Source organism: Erpetoichthys calabaricus, chromosome 14 (genome assembly GCF_900747795.2).
Source record: "Erpetoichthys calabaricus chromosome 14, fErpCal1.3, whole genome shotgun sequence".
In the NCBI taxonomy this organism is placed as follows: domain Eukaryota; kingdom Metazoa; phylum Chordata; class Cladistia; order Polypteriformes; family Polypteridae; genus Erpetoichthys; species Erpetoichthys calabaricus.
In genome coordinates, this window is record NC_041407.2 from 15,609,582 (window position 1) to 15,631,119 (window position 21,538).

Consider the following 21,538-nt stretch of genomic DNA (forward strand, 5'->3'; position numbering starts at 1 on the left):
GCCCCCTTGTCTGTGCAATAACTGTCATTTGTACTTTCTGCTTATTCAACTCATATTGCTCTATAACTTCTTTTAAAACGTACACATTTTATTTTATATGGCTAGTCTATTTTTAACTTGTAATTTTTTTAAAGTTATTTTTTAGTTTTATTGGATCTACGCTGAGTGACATGTTTTTCTCATCATACATATTTCATTGTATGTTGACCCTGTGTTAACCTATATATGACAAATAAACCTAAACCTAAACCTGTTATTTCATTCTGTGGCCTGTTGCTGCTCTCATTCTGCCACAGCAGACATTACCTAAACTGTTGATTTTCTGTCTTTTCTAAGAACACCCTCAAAATGTTTTGGCGAGTGGAGAGATCAGCCTTAGTGAGGCCTTCATTTTTCTTTATTTTCATATATTGTGTGGTGGGCACAGGTGAGCCAGTAAGTCTGTGCCAAGGCCAGATATTACAACATGTCCATACATCACTAGTGCATGACAGAAGCAAAAATTCATAAGAGTTGCATTAGTTTGGAAAAGCAAATTGTGATTTCTCAAAACTCCAATTGCAGTTTGCCCAAAGATCCATGAAAACAATGCAAAAGGGATATGCTTTTAGAATTGGCCTTCACTATGTTTAACAATGACCTCCTTCATCTTTTTCTTTTAAGGTTTTTATTGTTTTATAGAAGTTCTATCTTCACCATGTAATGACAATTCAAAGCAGTGAGATGGAACGCTTCAAGAGTGTATTATCTGGACAGTAGTGCTGGTGAAAGCCCCCTATTAATCCAGAGAGTTGCCACATGGAGAAAGTAATTAATGATTATTGTTGTGGAGTGTACCGGTACTGAAAAAGAACAGAGAAAAACAAATTTTAAAACAATGCAGTACCAGCATTTTGTGATTTTCAGTGACAGAAGTAAACACCATTCTCTCGATACACAGTAGTAGTGGAAAAATGTCTGTTCTGTAGATGACCCAAAACAAAACCACAGGCTTCAGTGCCATCAAGACTTTATAGGGAATCTCCCCCCTTATTGCTTTGATGCAATTGAGACCTTCCTCCACCTTCATTTATTGCTTCAACGATTGTACACTCTAAAAAGTGCGGCGGGGTTGGGGGGAGGTATTAAGAATGGTGCTCCGGAACCATTTTGATACCGGTACTGAGGTATGAAAGCTGGTATTGATACTGAAGTCAAAATTATAGTACCGATCCAACCCTGGCAAGGATATTTGTCATCCAACCATTCTGCTTTGTAACACAGCAGGTCCTAAAGAGGCAACAGAGACGGTCACAAGATCAGAGTGCTCATCATCTTGTGACTTTTTAATGCAGCAGCCTGCTGACTGATAACAGTTCCATTTTAAGCTTTCTCTAAGTGACCTCTTTACTCTCCTCTGACTTAACTTGCTGATTTAGACTGTTTATTAAAGGATAAGCAGGTCACTTCCATCAGTGGGAGTAGTAGGCAATTAAAAGGCACTGATAATTCTTAGATTTTCTAACCAGGGTCACGCCCTTTCTAAACATTCCTGTTATCAGATGCAAGACTATGCTGACAGCATCTGTTAGAAGTCAGACCAACCTAGCAGAACAGAGAACTCTGACAGAGGCAAGTGAGAGCTGAGAGCATTGAACTGACACGGTGAAATCGGGCTGAAGGTGTTTGGATGACAAGTCAAATTGAACTCCTAGACCCCATGTGTGAATCCTTAATATCTGATCCTGTTTGGGCTTTTTAAGGCATGTTGGGATTGTGGCTTTGTTGCACACCCTTGCTGAAATAATGGTGGGAATCAGGGATTGTGACTGGTCCTCTGCTCTAGAGTTGAGTCTTCCTATTTGTTTGCCATTTGACATTTAGTGTATATTCTTGGGTGTCCTGGGTAAGTATACCGCAGCTTCACCCCCCCCACCCCCAGTCATGAAGATGGCAGCACAATCTGACTTGTCCATTGTGGGCATTTGTTTAGCAGTGTGACTTTTTGTTTTGCATTGCAGTAGTTACAGTGCATCCGGAAAGTATTCCCAGCGCATCACTTTTTCCACATTTTGTTATGTTACAGCCTTATTCCAAAATGGATTAAATTCATTTTTTTCCTCAGAATTCTACACACAACACCTCATAATGACAATGTGAAAAAAGTTTACTTGAGATTTTTGCTAATTCGTTAAAAATAAAAAAAAATTGGGAAATCACATGTACGTAAGTATTCACAGCCTTTGCCATGAAGCTCAAAATTGAGCTCAGGTGCATCCTGTTTCCCCTGATCATCCTTGAGATGTTTCTGCAGCTTCATTGGAGTCCACCTGTGGTAAATTCAGTTGACTGGACATGATTTGGAAAGGCACACACCTGTCTATATAAGGTCCCACAGTTGACAGTTCATGTCAGAGCACAAACCAAGCATGAAGTCAAAGGAATTATCTGTAGACCTCTGAGACAGGATTGTCTCGAGGCACAAATCTGGGGAAGGTTACAGAAACATTTTTGCTGCTTTGAAGGTCCCAATAAGCACAGTGGCCTCCATCATCCATAAGTGCAAGAAGTTCAAAACCACCAGGACTCTTCCTAGAGCTGGCCGGCCATCTAAACTGAGCGATCGGGAGAAAAGGGCCTTAGTCAGGGAGGTGACCAAGAACCCAATGGTCACTCTGTCAGAGCTCCAGAGGTCCTCTGTAGAGAGAGGAGAACCTTCCAGAAGGACAACCATCTCTGCAGCAATCCACCAATCAGGCCTGTATGGTAGAGTGGCCAGATGGAAGCCACTCCTTAGTAAAAGGCACATGGCAGCCCGCCTGGAGTTTGCCAAAAGGCACCTGAAGGACTCTCAGACCACGAGAAAGAAAATTCTCTGGTCTGATGAGACAAAGATTGAACTCTTTGGTGTGAATGCCAGGCGTCACGTTTGGAGAAAACCAGGCACCGCTCATCACCAGGCCAATACCATCCCTACAGTGAAGCATGGCGGTGGCAGCATCATGCTGTGGGGATGTTTTTCAGCGGCAGCGACTGGGAGACTAGTCAGGATAAAGGGAAAGATGACTGCAGCAATGTACAGAGACATCCTGGATGAAAACCTGCTCCAGAGCGCTCTTGACCTTGGACTGGGGCGACGGTTCATCTTTCAGCAGGACAACGACCTTAAGCACACAGCCAAGATATCAAAGGAGTGGCTTCAGGACAACTCTGTGAATGTCCTTGAGTGGCCCAGCCAGAGCCCAGACTTGAATCTGATTGAACATCTCTGGAGAGATCTTAAAATGGCTGTGCACCGACGCTTCCCATCCAACCTGATGGAGCTTGAGAGGTGCTGCAAAGAGGAATGGGCGAACCTGGCCAAGGATAGATGTGCCAAGCTTGTGGCATCATATTCAAAAAGACTTGAGGCTGGAATTGCTGCCAAAGGTGCATCAACAAAGTATTGAGCAAAGGCTGTGAATACTTATGTACATGGGATTTCTCAGTTTTTTTATTTTTAACAAATTTGCAAAAACCTCAAGTAAACTTTTTTCATGTTGTCATTATGGGGTGTTGTGTGTAGAATTCTGAGGAAAAAAATGAATTTAATCCATTTTGGAATAAGACTGTATGTAACATAACAAAATGTGGAAAAAGTGATGCGCTGTATATCACCATCTTGTATGTCATGTGCACATAAAGCAAACAATGTGAACAGGTGTAGAGATTCAGCTCGTGCCTCCTTTATGTTTCAGCTAACACTCAGTATTGCTCATTTGTGTCTAGACAGATTGCAGTTTGGTTAATAAAAATACCATACAGTACAGCCTGCTTGGAGTTGGAAAGGCATTTAAAGGACACAGAACTGAGGGGAAAAAAGGTCTAATAAGGCAAAACTCAAACTCTTTGGACAGAACTCCAGACATTGCTCATCATCTGCCTGATAACATATCTACAGTGAATTACTATGCTGAATGGGGTGTTTCTTAGTGGCAGGGAGAGGGAGAATGGTCATCTTATCTAATGGCACTTGAGAAGATCTACCAGGAAGAATGGGATAATCTACCGAAATGCAGGTGTGCAAAGCTTGTAGAGATTTATCCAAGATGGCTCAAAGCTGTAATTTCTACCAAAGGGGCTTATACAAAGTGATGAATTTAGGGTCTGAATATTTATATGAATGAGAGATTTAAGTTTTTAATCAACTTTCAAACCTTTCCGAAAACATGTTTTCAATTTGTCATTATAGGTTATTGAGTGTAACATGGCATAGAAAAACATTTAATCTACAACACAAAGTGCACAGAAAGTGAAGGAGTCAAAATACTTTCTAAATCCACTGTAACTAATGAACTATATCATGCGGTAAATGTCATCTTGGACTGAATGATGACTGAATGTACCTACCCAGCTTGTAAAAAACTGTGTTGTGCTGCTCTTGGTTACTATGCAAATAAATATAATCTTTACATAAACGCTTGATGCCAGTCTTTGTTAGACTGCCACTAGCATTGCAGAATGCTGAACTATGATTTCTTGGTGAGCTGTGGTCCCTTAAGGCAGTGGTCCCCAACCTTTTTGACAGCAAGGACCACTTTATTAGATGCAAATTTTTCCACGGACCGGTGGGGGGGGGGGGGGGGGGGGGGATGGGGGGGCAGTTTTATACACAATTTACATAACATTTCTATTATTATTAAAGTTATTAAGCAGTTCGCATACGTTTGCAATCTGAGATTTTTCTTCTTTGTTTGCATGTAACAAAGACATATGCTTTACATTTGCAAATCCAACAGATTGCACATCACAAACATTAACACTGCAATCTTTTTTTCGTGTCTGCCGTTTCTATAGGAGGGTGACAATGAGTTAAATTCCAATGGATGTTTTTCAAATGTTGACAAGCAATAAGCAAAAGGAATCACTGAAAACCACAGACAACAAAAACAGCAAAAAAAAAAAAAAAAAAAAAACAGTACAAGGAAAGTTCTAAGAAAGAGATTTTTTTTACAATGTTTCTGTTTGGGGATCGTTGTGCAAACGTGCACAACTGAGCTGCGACCACAGATCTAACTGCTCTGTGGATGATTCATTCAGGCATTTCAAGGTCACTTCGTTGTAATGAAAGCATCTGTTGAATGTACTTCGTAGTAACGTGATTTCTATAGACTCGTGTCATATAGGGAAACTGTCGGGACCATAAAAATACTTTGTTGTAATAGTCTCTCACCTCGGTCTCTCTCCTCTCTCTGCACCGCTGCAAAGCCCCGCCCGCCAAGCGTTCTGAAAAGTCTGAGTGAGTCTCCGTTGCCGGCAGTTCTCTCGCAGCCCGGCTGTCAGACAGCTGCGGACCGGTAGTGGGCCGCGGACCGGGGGTTGGGGACCCCTGCCTTAAGGGGTCAACAGACACTCATATCCTATTGCTGGAGTAAAGGCAGTTCCAGTCAGTGAATATGCAGGTTATAATACAGATAGTAATACAGGAAAGTGGTTACGAGTAAAAGTTTACATAGCTGGCTGTGACATATCTGCCTAACCCTTATTCAGAAAAGAACCTAAAAAGTTAGCTGGTCTCCTTCATGTTGGGTGCATGTCATAGGTGATCCGATAAAACAATTAGAACTTCAGAGATAGCACAAAATCTGACTTTGCAGTGTTTGGCACCATATTCACTTGATTTTGAAGAAATATGCAGTATAAGCTGCAACTGCTAGAAATGTAATTCATGTAGTAATCTTTGGCCACTTACAAAATTAGCACCATTGAATTTCCTTTCCTGAGTTCTGACTATCCTTCTTATTGATGATATTTTATGTTACTTATTCTGTCTTTGCCTGTTTGTCCAATTTTGTGAAAAATGTACAAGCATTCAGAATACTGCATGTGTGTAAATACTTTCTCATGACACCATATAGTAAGGAATCCTATCATGAAAAAATCTTGCACATTTGTTCCATATCAGAGAACGAGGTTCACTTCAGATTAATTGAGGTTCACTTCAGATTAAATTCACATAATCAACAGCAGTCATGCTGTGTTGCCATTACTAATTTTTACTGAAATCCTGTGGACGTCTCACGTTTTCCAACCCTTGGCTTAATTCCATCACTGAATATGGGACTTTAGTACGTTTTATATAACCTTTAAACAATATATATATTGTTAGCCCACAGCTACAGTTGACTGCTCACATGGAGGCTTCTTACCGCTTGCTCTCTTATTTTTGCTGGGGTGCTGGTCATTCCTGTTTGGTCATACTGTGCTGCTTTTTAAAGTGCATGTCATCCAAAAATATTAACTCCTATTAATAAAAATGCAAAACAGGGACACTCATTTTATGAAAGGTAAATTCTTTATACCTGGTATGCCAATTTTCAATCTTTGTTCCTCTAATGCTCCTTTAGTATACCCCCAATGCATTTAGTTCCAGTATTATTTAGACAGAATATAAACTCTTACAAAATTCAAGGTAAAATAATCCACACTCAGCATAACACTACTAACAGAAAGAACTTGCCATTCCTGCAGTGGGGTGGGTGACATTAAAGCAATATATTTAGTTTGTCTCTTCAGTGTTTTATTGTAAAACATTACGACAGGGCCTTTGTTATTAAATACTCTAGCTATTTATAAAGCACTCTCTCTACTAATTATGAATAACTATTTTTCATATCAGTTCATCCAGCCTAATATACATATAGATGTATAAAAATAAAAAATGCAGGACAATATTGGCAATAACCACATGTACTGTATACTTTTCAGAAGTTTTCTTTTTTCTTTCTGCCCCAGGCAAGAATTGCAATTTTCCATTTGGATTTCATACCAGCTCTAATTGAGCTACTTAAAGCCCTGTTTAAATCAGGGAATACAACAGGACAGCTCTCCTTGCCACTTAGCACAGAGTTTAAAGGAATCAGAGAGATCAGATAAGTGGTCACTGCAGATGAGGTCTGTGGACACTTATTCCTCATCACTTAAATACATGCCAAAGAAATCCAAGGATGGCTTCTGGCTCCAACTACTTGCCATTGATTCAAATCACTTTCCCAGTAGCTGTTTGCGCTGCTGCTCTAGTAAGGCTTCCAAATGATCAGCACGTTTAAGTGCAGCCTGTTCAGAGAGAAAAAGTAATAAAATAAAATGTCAGAAATTATATACTTAGGAATAAAAAAATGCCCAATTTCTGAATATCACTAATGTAACCTGAGTCAGATGCAGAACTTGAAAGCATACTTTGACAAAGCAGGCAGACCGCTCTATCCACTCCATGCTATTAATATAAGTTTAGGTTTTCTCTTGGCTGATTTAAAATTAAAGGACAATGATAATTTTCACTTGAAATCTATTCATAATCTGTGGGATATCTGTCAGTCCATGTAGGTCTTTCCCACGATTCAGACGATACTGTCTTCTATGCCTCATCTGACTGTGACCTTCGACAAGCACCTCTAAAGCGGAGGTCACAGTCCTTTGGTGGAAAGGAGTTGACTGCTTACTCCACAGTGGGGGACTGTCCTTAGTGGAAGAGTTCAAGTATCTCGAGATCTTGATCACAAATGATGGAAAAAGGAAATGTGAGATTTACAAGTGCATTGGAGAGCTGTACTGGTCCATGGTGGTGAACTGGGAGTGGAGACTAAAGACAACACTTAGGTTACTGGTTGGTCTATATATATCCCTGTCCTCAATTTTGATCATCAGCTGTGGGTCATGACCAAAAGAATGATTTCAAAAGTACAAGTGACAGAAATTAAGTTTCTTCACAGGGTGGCCGGCCTGGTGCTGTGTGACAGGGAGAGAAGCTCAGCTACAGTTTTTGGGAGAGCGTCAGAGTAGATTCACTGCTCCTCTGGATCGCGAGGAGCCAGTTGAGGTCGTCTGGGTATGTCATAAGGATACCCCCAGAAGGCTCCCCCAGATCTGGTTCAGGCATATCCGACTGGACGGAGACCTACCTGGGAATTCTCCAGAAACAGTAGAGGCCTCACTTATAAAACTTCATGGATTCAGCAAAAAAAGATCTGATTTATAAAATCTTGTGTATGCACATTACTATTCCATTTACTGTTTTTAAATCAGTCACCTTGTAAATATACGAATGTGAATGTGCCTTGAGTTCCGCCCTGCAACATCTATATATGGAGTATGCTAATTAACCTGATATGTATGCAATCATGTGCTGTAGAACTGCCTCTCCCACCTGACACTTCAGGAACCTGCCACTTGCATTCGAGAGGATCTGGTTTTGTTATGAAACTGAGAATGCAAGATCATACGTGCCATTAAAGCGCCTCTCCTCTGTGTTCTGTGGGTCTGGGATAGGCATAAGGCACTAGCACCTTAGAGGTTGGTGCTATCACCTAGCACATGTAATGACGCTATTGCTGTTACAATGAACAGTACAGGCCATATGAAAAACTGAGGGTTCAGCCAGTTACCTTACCAACAAGCTAGCCCCCACATACAGCACCATAAAGTCTGTCAAAACTACTCTGGCTCAAAATAAATGACTAAAACAATGACACACCAAAGGCACACTGGTAACATTCCAGTCATTTATATATATATATATATATATATATATATATATATATATATATATATATATATATATATATATATATATATATATGTTATATATATATGTCAATGGGATTTATTGGAAAATGGAACGAACCTTCTCAATGCACTTGCGCCACCTGCCTGGAAGTGCCTGAATTCCAGCAGAATAAACGGCTTTATCTTGTACTTGCAACCACTCATGTACTGCTTTCTTCACAACATCATCTGTCTTGAATCGACGACCACCCAGATGTTTTTTTAGAGGTCCAAAAAGGTGGTGTAACAATAAGGCGCTATATAGGCACCTGACCCGACACAGAGGCACGTATAACAACCAAAGACTTTTTATTTCTCTTCCGACTCTGGCCGCTGAGTGGTGGTCGCTGGCTCCTTTTATTGGGTACCGGAAGTGCTCCAGGTGCTTGATTGCCGACATCCGGATGCACTTCCGGGTGTGGCAAAACCAGCAGCTCCTGCTGTAGCACCCCCTGGCGGCGCCTGCGGAACCCAACAGGGCTGCACAGAACTCCAACCCCCATGAAGCCCTGGGGGAGTCCGAGGCACCGCTGCAACCCAGTGAGGCTGCCATCTAGCGTCTAGGGGGAGATACTGGTTTTCCCATCCTTGCCCCCTGGTACATACGTTGATGGCATAATCAGGCAGAAGTGACTTATACAATGTCCTAATGTAAGGCTGTCAAAATCATTCAAATACTACACTACATCTAATTCAGAATTATGCAGGAAGGTACTTATCTAGAACTAGAAAATGCAGTCATACTGTATAACTTCAGTTCTTAAGTCTGTACATTGGCTTATGGCTAAGCTCAGAATCTTTTTCAAGATCTCTTCTATGGACGCTTAAAAGTCTTGATTGGCTTTGTACAAACAATTTCCCTCACCACTCAAATGATTTCTGTTTCTACAACCAACACTCTTTTCAAATATCATGATTCAGGTTTTATGCACTCTTCATATAGTTTAATACAGCTGCATCTTGTGCCACCTTCTCGGGTTAATCCTAATCTATAAACTAGTCAGTTCTTGCCTGGGGTAGTTCTTTTCAAATTTTGTCTTCAGTTGCACACTACATTACATTGGGTTTTAACATGGGCTGGACAACAGTGTGAATGAAAATAATTTAGGTAGCAAGAAAGAGAAGGAAACAAGACAAGAAAGATAAAGGAATCTGGTATGCGTTGTCTGCAGAAATTTCACCACAGCAAAAAAATGCTTCTTGTACACAATTCAGTAGTCAGCAAGTCCTTCAGTGCTGAAAATGATATAAATATAGGCCTTGGCGATCGTAACAAATTTAAAATTTGGATGAGTCTTTAAGTAGTAATTTAAAAATACTGACAAAAGAATAAATATAAGAATGGGCATGTAGCAAACCATGCTTTTGGGAGGCTGTTTTACCAAGGACAGATAAACCAACCACCTAACCTGTGCATTGCATTACTTACATCATGTTGCTTTCGGAGGTTGTTCACAGCTTCATCCTTCTTTAGTATTGCAGTTTTGACCCTAAAGGTTAAAAGCATCAAAAATAGTGTATGTAACTTCATTCATTCATAACACTGATGTAACTATTATTAAGTATACAATAGAGCCTCAATTATCTGTGCCCTAATTTATCGAGGTTCTGCATTATCAGAGGTGAACCCTTAATTGTAATACACTACTTCTCTTATAATTCATTAAGCTTTGCCATGAATACTGTACCAAGCATGTAAATACTATACTTTTAAACTCAACCCTACAGAGTGAGTGATCGAGGAGCTGGTAACTGTGGGAATGTGGGCAGGATTAACTCACCCTTCCCTCACCTACTGTCAGAATGTCATCAGTGTTGACCGTGTACACATGCTATACTGTTTTGTTTACTTAGTATTTTTTTTTGTTTATACATTTCAAAGTGCTGCGGTGAACTGCCCATGGGAACTGCAAACCCATGTTCTCTGGCTCAGAGGCGAGTGATTTGCAGTGTGAGCTACATGAAGAGCTCAATCTGCCAGCCGCACAAAGCTCGTCTCTGGCCATCCATGAGCAGTGCACTTCCCTGGTGACATAAGTTCATCTCTCTGTGTCAGCCCTCAACTTCTCTGTTTAGCATCGCCACAACACTCCACCCTTATTACCAACTGAACTGCTGTGGACCCACCCCACAAAGTATTTCTTTTCAAAGATTTGCATTATGGTGAGTGGTGAACCCATGGTCTCTGGCACAGAAGTGAGCGCATTGCTGCGTGAGGTAAATGCAGCACTCCATCAGTCAGCTGCTCAGAGCCCATTTCTGACTGCTGTGAGCTGTGTACTTCCTCTCTGGTAATGTTAGCTGATCTCTCTCTCTATATATATCTTTGTGTCAGCCCCCCACCTTCTCTGCACAGCATTGCCACTACAGGGGCCATATATTCTATCTGAGTTTTCAGCTAAGGTAACTACATTACCTTGGAAAACTGGGGTTTACTGTATTTTGTTTAAGAATCGCATAGGAAAAGATCTTAGTTTTATTGTTCACTAGAAATGCTCTTACCCTGCACCATTTTTATCATCCCATCAGAACAATCATCTCTCTCTTGCTGCTATTCATTTCCTAATATAATTATTAGGTTACTTTCCACCTTTATATTATGCATTTTACCATTAATTTAGGAATATAAGCTTTAATGTGATTTTTCCCAAAGCTTTCATTATGACTGATTCACAACATCATAAAATTCCATCTTGTTCCTAATCCTATCATACTGTATCAATCAGGCTTGCTCCCTTCAGTTACCTCTTGTGAACCTCCGCCAGTTCCTCCTCTTTATCATGGGTAAGTCTCTCTAGCTCCAGTCTATGCCTTGCCTTTGCTTCTGACATCTCTGTCTTTAAGCGTTTATTTTCCTCCTCTGTGGCTACAAGTCGGTCTGCAAATTCCTGCCGGATAACGTCTGCCAGACTCCGACGTTCCTCTGTTAGCCTGTCTTTTATCTGTGAATAAAACCAAAAATTTAGGACATTAGATTTTTTTTGATGAGAACAGGTTGTTAAAATAGCCCAACAAAGCTCATCAGTCCTAACTACCTAATTTCTCTAACATTACATCAAGTTGAGTTTCGAAGGTTCCGAAAGCCCTACTGTCTACCACACAACTGGGTAACTTGCTCCGTGTGCCTATAGTTTTCCGAGGGCAACAAAAAATTGTAATGTTTATATGACATTTACCCTTAACATGTTTTCATGTGTCCTTGTATTCTTCAAGAACGTTTTTTGAAGTAACAACTTAAATCCACTGTACTAATATTCCATCATGATTTTGAGCACTTCAGTCATGTCCCCTCCTAATCTAAATTATCCCAATTATTAATGTAGAATCAAGTGAAAAAATAAGTTCATTCCATGAAATGTTCTTTTCTCATATTATGTGGACATATCATGATTTGATCTTCATTTGAACAATATCTATAGATAAATATGCTATAATATAACAGACATCATGTCACGTGTACATTTTGGTGTCCATTGAATGATTTAAATAAACATAAATACATTTTCATGTGGAAAAAGTACACCCCTACATGTATCAAATGCCTGCACTTAGAATCACTTGCAAGTGATTAGAAACATCGTTAGAGAGAATCTTGTCTGAGCTTGTCTTAATTAAACTTCAGACATTTAGTTTTGCTTACTCTTTGTTGTAAAGTATGTATGTATGTTATTAACATGCCAAGATTGAAAGGGCTCCATGCAGTCTTCAGAAAGGGGGTTACAGATGCCTATTAAATTGGTGAGGGATTTAAAAAGATTTCTGAACAACTGGAAAATGTCTGGAAGAGCATCAACAAGTGAAAATATTTTTTAAACAAATGCAAACTTAGCCAGGCCATTCCAGCAGGTTCAGGCCAAGAACATAATGCAAGATGCTGAAAGAAGTTTCTAAGAACCCCAGAATTTCATCACAGGACCAACGGGTAACCACTGCTGATTAGAAGGAGGATTCACAAATTAGATCTACATGGAGGTGTGCCAGGAGGAAACTACTGCTGTCCAGGCAGAACATCAGGGCAAGGTTAGTGTGCATTATTTAGATTGTTCCTGCTTGCTGGCTTTTCTTATGCTCTCCAGAATTCTTTTTCACAGTTCATCACTGCTAAAGTTTAGGTATTTTATTAAAGTGCTAAATAGCACTTTAATAAAATACCTAAAGTTTGTCTAACAAGCTGGATCTTGGTTTAATTATAAATGGTCTCTGGTGTGGTTCATTTTCATTAAGTGCAGAAGTGCACGTCACCCGGTTATCCTAACCATGAAAGGTATCCTACTGTGAGTCACTCCACATGTAAACAATAAGCACACTCTGATAGACAAAATACATGAGCTACAAAAAATCTACACTGACAAAAACATCTACATTTTCTATTCAGATTTCAATGAGGCAAACAATATAACAATAAATGGGGGGCAGGGGATATAAACAATTTGTTCATGTGGGGATAACCAAATAAACAGTGTATAAAAGGTTTGCAAGGATTAAAAAATGTGTTTGAATACCTACTACTACTACTACTGGGACAAAAACTTGGAATATGCAAGGATAACTTAGTACTTCCAGCGTACACACACATATTATCGAGGAAAAATATTAATATATTTGAATACCTACAACTGTTTTTTAAGAATGTGTAAAGAAAGAATTAACCTATGCTTGATTTTCTGTGAATACTGCCACAATTTAAAAAAAAAAAAAAAAGAAAAAGGAATGGTCCATACAGTACTTTCATGTAAATTACATTTACTGATTCTACAGGAAATCACTTAATGGAATATTTTACAATATAATACAACTTATTACCTTGTATAATGTTTACTATGTGCACAAACAAATGTATGGTAAAATGAAAAGGATATCAAATCAAGAGAACATCTTAAATAACAATTAATGTGAAACTAAACACACGGGGTTGACTGAAGTAAACAAGCTGCATAGATAGACAGATTGATACAGGGGTGGCTTAATACCAATGTCCAGATCTACCAGTGTGTGTTTGTTTCTTTCTCTACTTTATCAAGCATATGCTCTGGTTGGCTGCGGTGGGTTGGCACCCTGCCCGGGATTGGTTCCTGCCTTGTGCCCTGTGTTGGCTGGGATTGGCTCCAGCAGACCCCCGTGACCCTGTGTTCGGATTCAGCGGGTTGGAAAATGGATGGATGGATGCTCTGGTTGGGCAAACAAGTGGCCAACTATCTTCACTTATAATTATTTTTTGCATGTGTGTGTGTATATACAGATGTGCTTATGTGTGCCTCTGTGTATGTATACATGGATATCTAAATAAATTATTATTTCTTAAAAGCTACTTCCACAAACATTTTGCAGATCAATAGGCCTGGAAACATGACTATACATAGCAGACTGCAAAAGTCCCAGTTAAATTACACAGTGTCTATGGCAGTTATCATTGCATATATGTAGGTCAAACTGTTTTTGAAGCATATGAGGATAAATACTGGACAAAACATCATGTCTGGAGTCTATAACAAGGCTAACAATATGCAACTTGTTTGAAGAAGATAGGTCAATTTTTACAAAGTTATCATTGTATATACTGTAAGTCTTATCATTTAGTACAGACATCTCAAGAGACGGTTCTTAAAAAAAAAAACTCATTTTACAGTGAAAATTATAATTTTAAGGCATGAAAATCAATTTCAATTTTACACAGAGATACACACACAAACATACAAACTCATTTTTTCTTGACATTTTAAATATTGTAAACAATATGAACTTAACTTGACAGCAAATTTTTGACCCCATCACCAACATTCCATTTACTCAGAATTGAAAACGTAGACAGTAAACATCACATTTGCAACCATCTTTGCTCTTAAACATTGAGGGACATATGTGGTATCTTGTCAAGAAAAAGTGTCCCCTCTAACCAGCCCATGCAGCAGAGCTGGCAAAGCGGCAGCTTGATTACATTTGTTTGCCGAAGGACCCTTCTAATGAAACTGGGCTTCAAGCAAGCATGCTAGGTTAACTGGACAAACAGTCCATGGTCAATGGTATAAATTAAAAGGCAAAGTATACAAAAACAGTTGTACTTTGATGATATTGAAAAATATAATACAGAGAGGGTCCTTTATCATGCAATCTTTAGCAAAGTTTCACCATGGCCCTGCTTGTAAATACTTGACATGCAGTACTGTTAATGCCTGAATGTTTAACACACAGATTGAAAGTTGATGGCCACAGTGAAGATCTCATGGAACAGTTTAGGTAAATTAGGATATGGCAAATGAGGTCTGGGCATTTGGGCACATTTTGCCCTTTGTAGGATGACAGAAGTGGCAAACAAAAGTTTAATACCCTTGTCATTATTATATTGCATCTCCTGCTTCAGTAATTCTTCATCACTCAAACTTTCAAATAGACTTTGTACATTTTTTCATATTCCAGCTCCCTCTGGATGACGTGTTTAAAATATGAATTCATTACATATGTTATTAGTGTAGTGTGGATATAATATCCATGCTGATACCAACATTTGAAAGTTTAGTAGAAGACAAGCTCTACTTCAATATGCAATGATCATCAGCTTCATAAAAAATCTGCTGTGGTTCACCTTGTACCTTAGAGTTGTATATTCTAAAGTGCACAGGGCAGCAGGAATGATGGGAGTGCCTGTGTTTTCCTGCTCAGCACAGTAATCCAAAATAAAGAACGTATGCATGTTGTAGCATTTTACATTTCTAGCATAAATCATTAATACAATCACTTTACCAACAATTAAATCATCATTAAATGAAAACTGAACAAATACAATGTAATATACTCCAACATATCCTACATCAAATGTATTACGACAAAGTGTGAAAATGGTCAAGGTACTATGAAAAACAGATAGCAGTCTTATTCTAATATGTATGCAGTTAAGGAAATTATTATACACAATGTGCAACATACTGTATGAAATAAATTTTACAGGCAAAGCACTTTTATTGGAATGTAGCTTATTTCACTATAATGCATTTATAAATTACTAGCCAATGCCCGTCGTAGCATATGGCGGTGTAAGAATAAGAAATGGAAAACGGTGAGAAAGGAATTCAGAAATCAAGAAGAAATAAATACTTCTTGAAAGACGCAGTGTGCATGTAGAATTTCAAGAAGGATTATATGTGAAAGTGATAAATAAATCAGGCTTTCCGAATTTACGTACTATGGCCATGGTATCCTGATAGTTTTGTTTCATGTATCTTGGACTTCCTGGAAATGTGGACGGTAATATGATCATTTTGCCTACACGTACGTTGTTATTTTCAGCGTTTGCTTGCAGTGCGTCTGATAGTTCCATGCGCAGATCTTGTTGATGTAATCTGAGATAGTTGAGACGCGCGCCCTCTGTTTTAACATACGCATTTACAACATACTGTTGGAATAGTTTGCTGCTGGAGTGCAAAATACTAAATGTATTCCTCATTGCTAATCTGTATGCGTAAAATTGGCATTGAGTAAGCCTTATTCGCTTGCCGGTTCTTTTATCGGGGACATGTTGTAAATCTTTGTGCCAGCCAATGTCTCCGTAAGGGAATTAAAGTTGGTAAACCATAGGATCACAATTCATATTTAACTTGGAAATCTGTTTATAGGAGTTGCCTATGGGATAGATGCAAATGTCCCTTTTAGCAGGTGTTTCACCATCTTCTCCCACGAAAATCGCTGCAACATTGGTGTGACATGTCGGGGCATTGTATCGTTGTAAATCCTGCCTAGGGCTTTCCTTGAAAACCATTCGTACAGATGCTGTTGGATTGGACTGAGCGATTTCATGCATGTGTTTGTATTTAGCAAAGCGGTTGATGGTTCCGAGCATGGAATCTAGCTGGAGAAGTACATTTTCGCTGCATGCAGAGTTTGCTTTATTTTGTAAGCGTACTTCAGTAGCTTGCGCTGTGTCAAAAACGTACAACTGTCCATATCCTGGAGAGGTAGAAGTGTTAGCGTATAGTGGAGAGATTTGGTGCTGAATTTGCCCGTGTATTTTAAAACAGTATGGTCCGTGGCCAGGAGGTTGAGCTATCTGTGCACCCATGGAAGCAAACGCTAGAGAAGAGTTGAATTCTCGAATGTGTTCACGATAATTTTTAGCTTCTGATGTTTTCTGTGTAAGAAGCTTTTGTAAAGACACAGGTGGCTCCCGCAAAGGTGGTAAAGCTACTTTACCGTTGTGGCAGCACCTCAAGTACTTGTTGTACTACGCTCAGCAGGCCAGTATAGTGCATGACATGGAAGAGGACGAATAGGAATCGAGAAATGCCACGTTGGCTGCGTGTGGGCGGGACCGGTTTTGAAGTGTAAGCAGAACGAACCAGAGGAGAAATACAGTGGTGTGAAAAACTATTTGCCCCCTTCCTGATTTCTTATTCTTTTGCATGTTTGTCACACAAAATGTTTCTGATCATCAAACACATTTAACCATTAGTCAAATATAACACAAGTAAACACAAAATGCAGTTTTTAAATGATGGTGTTTATTATTTAGGGAGAAAAAAAATCCAAACCTACATGGTCCTGTGTGAAAAAGTAATTGCCCCCTTGTTAAAAAATAACCTAACTGTGGTGTATCACACCTGAGTTCAATTTCCGTAGCCACCCCCAGGCCTGATTACTGCCACACCTGTTTCAATCAAGAAATCACTTAAATAGGAGCTGCCTGACACAGAGAAGTAGACCAAAAGCACCTCAAAAGATAGACATCATGCCAAGATCCAAAGAAATTCAGGAACAAATGAGAACAGAAGTAATTGAGATCTATCAGTCTGGTAAAGGTTATAAAGCCATTTCTAAAGCTTTGGGACTCCAGCGAACCACAGTGAGAGCCATTATCCACAAATGGCAAAAACATGGAACAGTGGTGAACCTTCCCAGGAGTGGCCGGCCGACCAAAATTACCCCAAGAGCGCAGAGACGACTCATCCGAGAGGTCACAAAAGACCCCAGGACAACGTCTAAAGAACTGCAGGCCTCACTTGCCTCAATTAAGGTCAGTGTTCACGACTCCACCATAAGAAAGAGACTGGGCAAAAACGGCCTGCATGGCAGATGTCCAAGACGCAAACCACTGTTAAGCAAAAAGAATATTAGGGCTCGTCTCAATTTTGCTAAGAAACATCTCAATGATTGCCAAGACTTTTGGGGAAATACCTTGTGGACTGATGAGTCAAAAGTTGAACTTTTTGGAAGGCAAATGTCCCGTTACATCTGGCGTAAAAGGAACACAGCATTTCAGAAAAAGAACATCATACCAACAGTAAAATATGGTGGTGGTAGTGTGATGGTCTGGGGTTGTTTTGCTGCTTCAGGACCTGGAAGGCTTGCTGTGATAGATGGAACCATGAATTCTACTGTCTACCAAAAAATCCTGAAGGAGAATGTCCGGCCATCTGTTCGTCAACTCAAGCTGAAGCGATCTTGGGTGCTGCAACAGGACAATGACCCAAAACACACCAGCAAATCCACCTCTGAATGGCTGAAGAAAAACAAAATGAAGACTTTGGAGTGGCCTAGTCAAAGTCCTGACCTGAATCCAATTGAGATGCTATGGCATGACCTTAAAAAGGCGGTTCATGCTAGAAAACCCTCAAATAAAGCTGAATTATAACAATTTTGCAAAGATGAGTGGGCCAAAATTCCTCCAGAGCGCTGTAAAAGACTCAATGCAAGTTATCACAAACGCTTGATTGCAGTTATTGCTGCTAAGGGTGGCCCAACCAGTTATTAGGTTCAGGGGGCAATTACTTTTTCACACAGGGCCATGTAGGTTTGGATTTTTTTTTCTCCCTAAATAATAAAAACCACCATTTACAAACTGCATTTTGTGTTTACTTGTGTTATATTTGACTAATGGTTAAATGTGTTTGATGATCAGAAACATTTTGTGTGACAAACATGCAAAAGAATAAGAAATCAGGAAGGGGGCAAATAGTTTTTCACACCACTGTATATATAAGAGATGACATTAATCTCAGAATACATAAATGATACATGCTACAAAGCCAATCAGGCTACCATTTAAATTAATTCCTGTCATAACTGATTTGAGTTATCAAATATATCATCTCAAATATTTATGCAGGACATTTTATACTTTTTACTAATTTACAGTGATCCCTCGCTATATTGCGCTTCGCCTTTCGCGGCTTCACTCTATCGCGGATTTTATATGTAAGCATATTTAAATATATATCGCAGATTTTTTGCTGGGTCTTTTAATTTCTGGTACATGCTTCCTCAGTTGGTTTGCCCAGTTGATTTCATACAAGGGACGCTATTGGCAGATGGCTGAGAAGCTACCCAACTTACTTTTCTTTCGCTCTCACTTGCGCTGACTATCTGTGATCGTGATATAGGGGGTGTGAGCAGGGGGGCTGTTCGCACACCTAGATGATACTGACGCTCGTCTAAAAATGCTGAAAGATTATCTTCACGTTGCTACCTTCTGTGTGCAGCTTTTAAGTATGCTGCACGGTGCTTCGCATACTTAAAAGCTCAAAGGGCACGTATTGATTTTTGACTTTGTTTCTCTCTCTCTCTCTCTCTGCTCCTGACGGAGGGGGTGTGAGCTGCCGCCTTCAACAGCTTTGTACCGGTGGTGCTTCGCATACTTAAGCCAAACAGCCCTATTGATTTGTTTGCTTTCCTCTCTGTTTCCTTTGAAGAGGAAGATATGTTTGCATTCTTTTAATTGTGAGACAGAACTGTCATCTCTGTCTTGTCATGGAGCACAGTTTAAACTTTTGAAAAAGAGACAAATGTTTGTTTGCAGTGTTTGAATAACGTTCCTGTCTCTCTACAACCTCCTGTGTTTCTGCGCAAATCTGTGACCCAAGCATGACAATATAAAAATAACCATATAAACATATGGTTTCTACTTCGCGGATTTTCTTATTTCGCGGGTGGCTCTGGAACGCAACCCCCACGATGGAGGAGGGATTACTGTATTTGACTCATGGGTGTAAAGAAATAGTTTTCTGGATACAGAAGTCAGTGGCACCATCTAGTAGATTTTCACTAAAATAACATTTTTTCATTTCACCAAATATTCCTTTTACTGTCACTATAAGGAAAGTTGTTCAGACATGGCGACTCAAAACCATCTGCTCCTTTGATTGTTTTTTGCATAACCAGCCTCAGTTGTGAACATGAGAATAAACACAGGTCTATTATGTACAAATACTAAAGTGCATATAACTGCTATGGCACAATGGTTAGCACCAGAATACACTACCCTCTACATTTAAATGAGCAAACTCACTGTAAATCTCAAGTGTGAATTTGTGGCAGGTACATGACTGATGGTTAATAGGGTAAAACAAAACAACTATGGGCTTGAAGAAGCAAGTGCCAAAGAAGTTTTAGTCTTCATCTTAAAAAAAAAAAGAAAAGAATTTCTAACATGTATGAATGTATGAAGGGACACCAAGTCTTCTTGGACTGGCCAGCTTTACTATTTTAAAATTAAATCCCTTCTAACTACAAATGGCTCTAGATGGCACAGAAACACTATTCTATGAACTAAAAGGGATTTAAGAGTGGAATGTCACCTCTCTGAAGGGGAAGGAGCCTGAGCTAGTGGAATCTCCTCCCCCCCAGCCCCCGCCCCCCCAATCTGAACCCGAGTGGTGTTTTGTTATTGGACTTCTGTGCTCGTCACGGATTGTCCATAACAAACACCATGTTCAAGCATAGGGGTGTTCATATGTGCACTTGGCACCAGGACACCCTAGGCCTCAGTTCGATGATCGACTTTGTGGTTGTGTCGTCGGACTTGCGGCCACATGTCTTGGACATTCGGGTGAAGAGAGGGGCGGAGCTGTCAACTGATTACCAGCTGGGGGGGGGTTGGGGAACATTGAGTCCGAATGGGCCATGTTCCGTGCCTCTATTGTTGAGGCGGCTGACCGGAGCTGTGGCCGTAAGGTGGTCGGTGCCTGTCGTGGCGGCAATCCCCGAACCCGTTGGTGGACACCAGCAGTGAGGGATGCTGTTAAGCTGAAGAAGGAGTCCTACCAGTCCCTTGTGTCCTGTGGGACTCTGGAGGAAGCTGATAGGTACCGGCAGGCCAAGCGGAATGCGGCTTCGGTGGATGCTGAGGCAAAAACTCAGGCATGGGAGGAGTTTTGGGAGGGCATGGAGAACGACTTTCGGACGGCTTCGAGGAGATTCTGGTCCACTGTCCGGCGTCTCAGGAGGGGGAAGCAGTGCAGTGTCAACACTGTATATGGTGGGGATGGAGCGCTGCTGACCTTGACTCGGGACGTTGTGGGTCAGTGGGGGGAGTACTTCGAAGACCTCCTCAATCCCACTAACATGCCTTCCAATGAGGAAGCAGAGCCTGGGGACTCGGAGGTGGGCTCCCCCATCTCTGGGACTGAGGTCACCGAGGTGGTCAAAAAACTCCTTGGTGGCAGGGCCCCAGGGGTGGATGACATACGCCCGGAGTTCCTCAAGGCTCTGGATGTTGTAGGGCTGTCTTGGTTGACACGTCTCTGCAACATCGTATGGACATCAGGGACAGTGCCTCTGGATTGGCAGACCGGGGTGGTGGTCCCCCTCTTTAAGAAGGGGGACCGGAGGGTGTGTTCCAACTACAGTGGGATCGCACTCCTCAGCCTCCCTGGAAAAGTCTATTTGGGGGTTCTGGAGAGGAGGCTCCATCAGATAGTCGAACTTCGGATTCAGGAGGAACAGTGTGGTTTTCGTCCTGGTCGCGGAACAGTGGACCAGCTCTACACCCTTAGCAGAGTCCTGGAGGGTGCATGGGAGTTCGCCCAACCAGTCTACATGTGTTTTGTGGACTTGGAAAAGGCGTTCGACCGTATCCCTCAGGGAATCCTGTGGGGGGTGCTCCGGGAGTATAGGGTACCGGACCACCTGATAAAGGCTGTTCGTTCCCTGTACAACCGGTGTCAGAGCTTGGTCCGCATTGCCGGCAGTAAGTCAAACCCATTTCCAGTGA

At 40.7% G+C, this 21,538-nt stretch overlaps 1 protein-coding gene across 3 annotated transcripts in view; it reads right to left on the minus strand.

The window, feature by feature from the left end:
- Positions 1–6,502: 6,502 nt before the first annotated feature.
- The window catches only part of cep131 (centrosomal protein 131), a 76,741-nt gene continuing 61,705 nt past the window's right edge, over positions 6,503–21,538 (minus strand). For all 3 annotated transcript variants that reach the window (XM_028819050.2, XM_051936270.1, XM_051936271.1), the window contains 3 exons: positions 11,308–11,504; positions 9,992–10,052; positions 6,503–7,074 (listed from right to left, as the gene is read on the minus strand). In XM_028819050.2, coding sequence (XP_028674883.2) covers positions 7,003–7,074; positions 9,992–10,052; positions 11,308–11,504 — 330 coding nt within the window. In that variant the 3' untranslated portion in view covers positions 6,503–7,002. The remainder of the gene's footprint in view (positions 7,075–9,991; positions 10,053–11,307; positions 11,505–21,538) is intronic.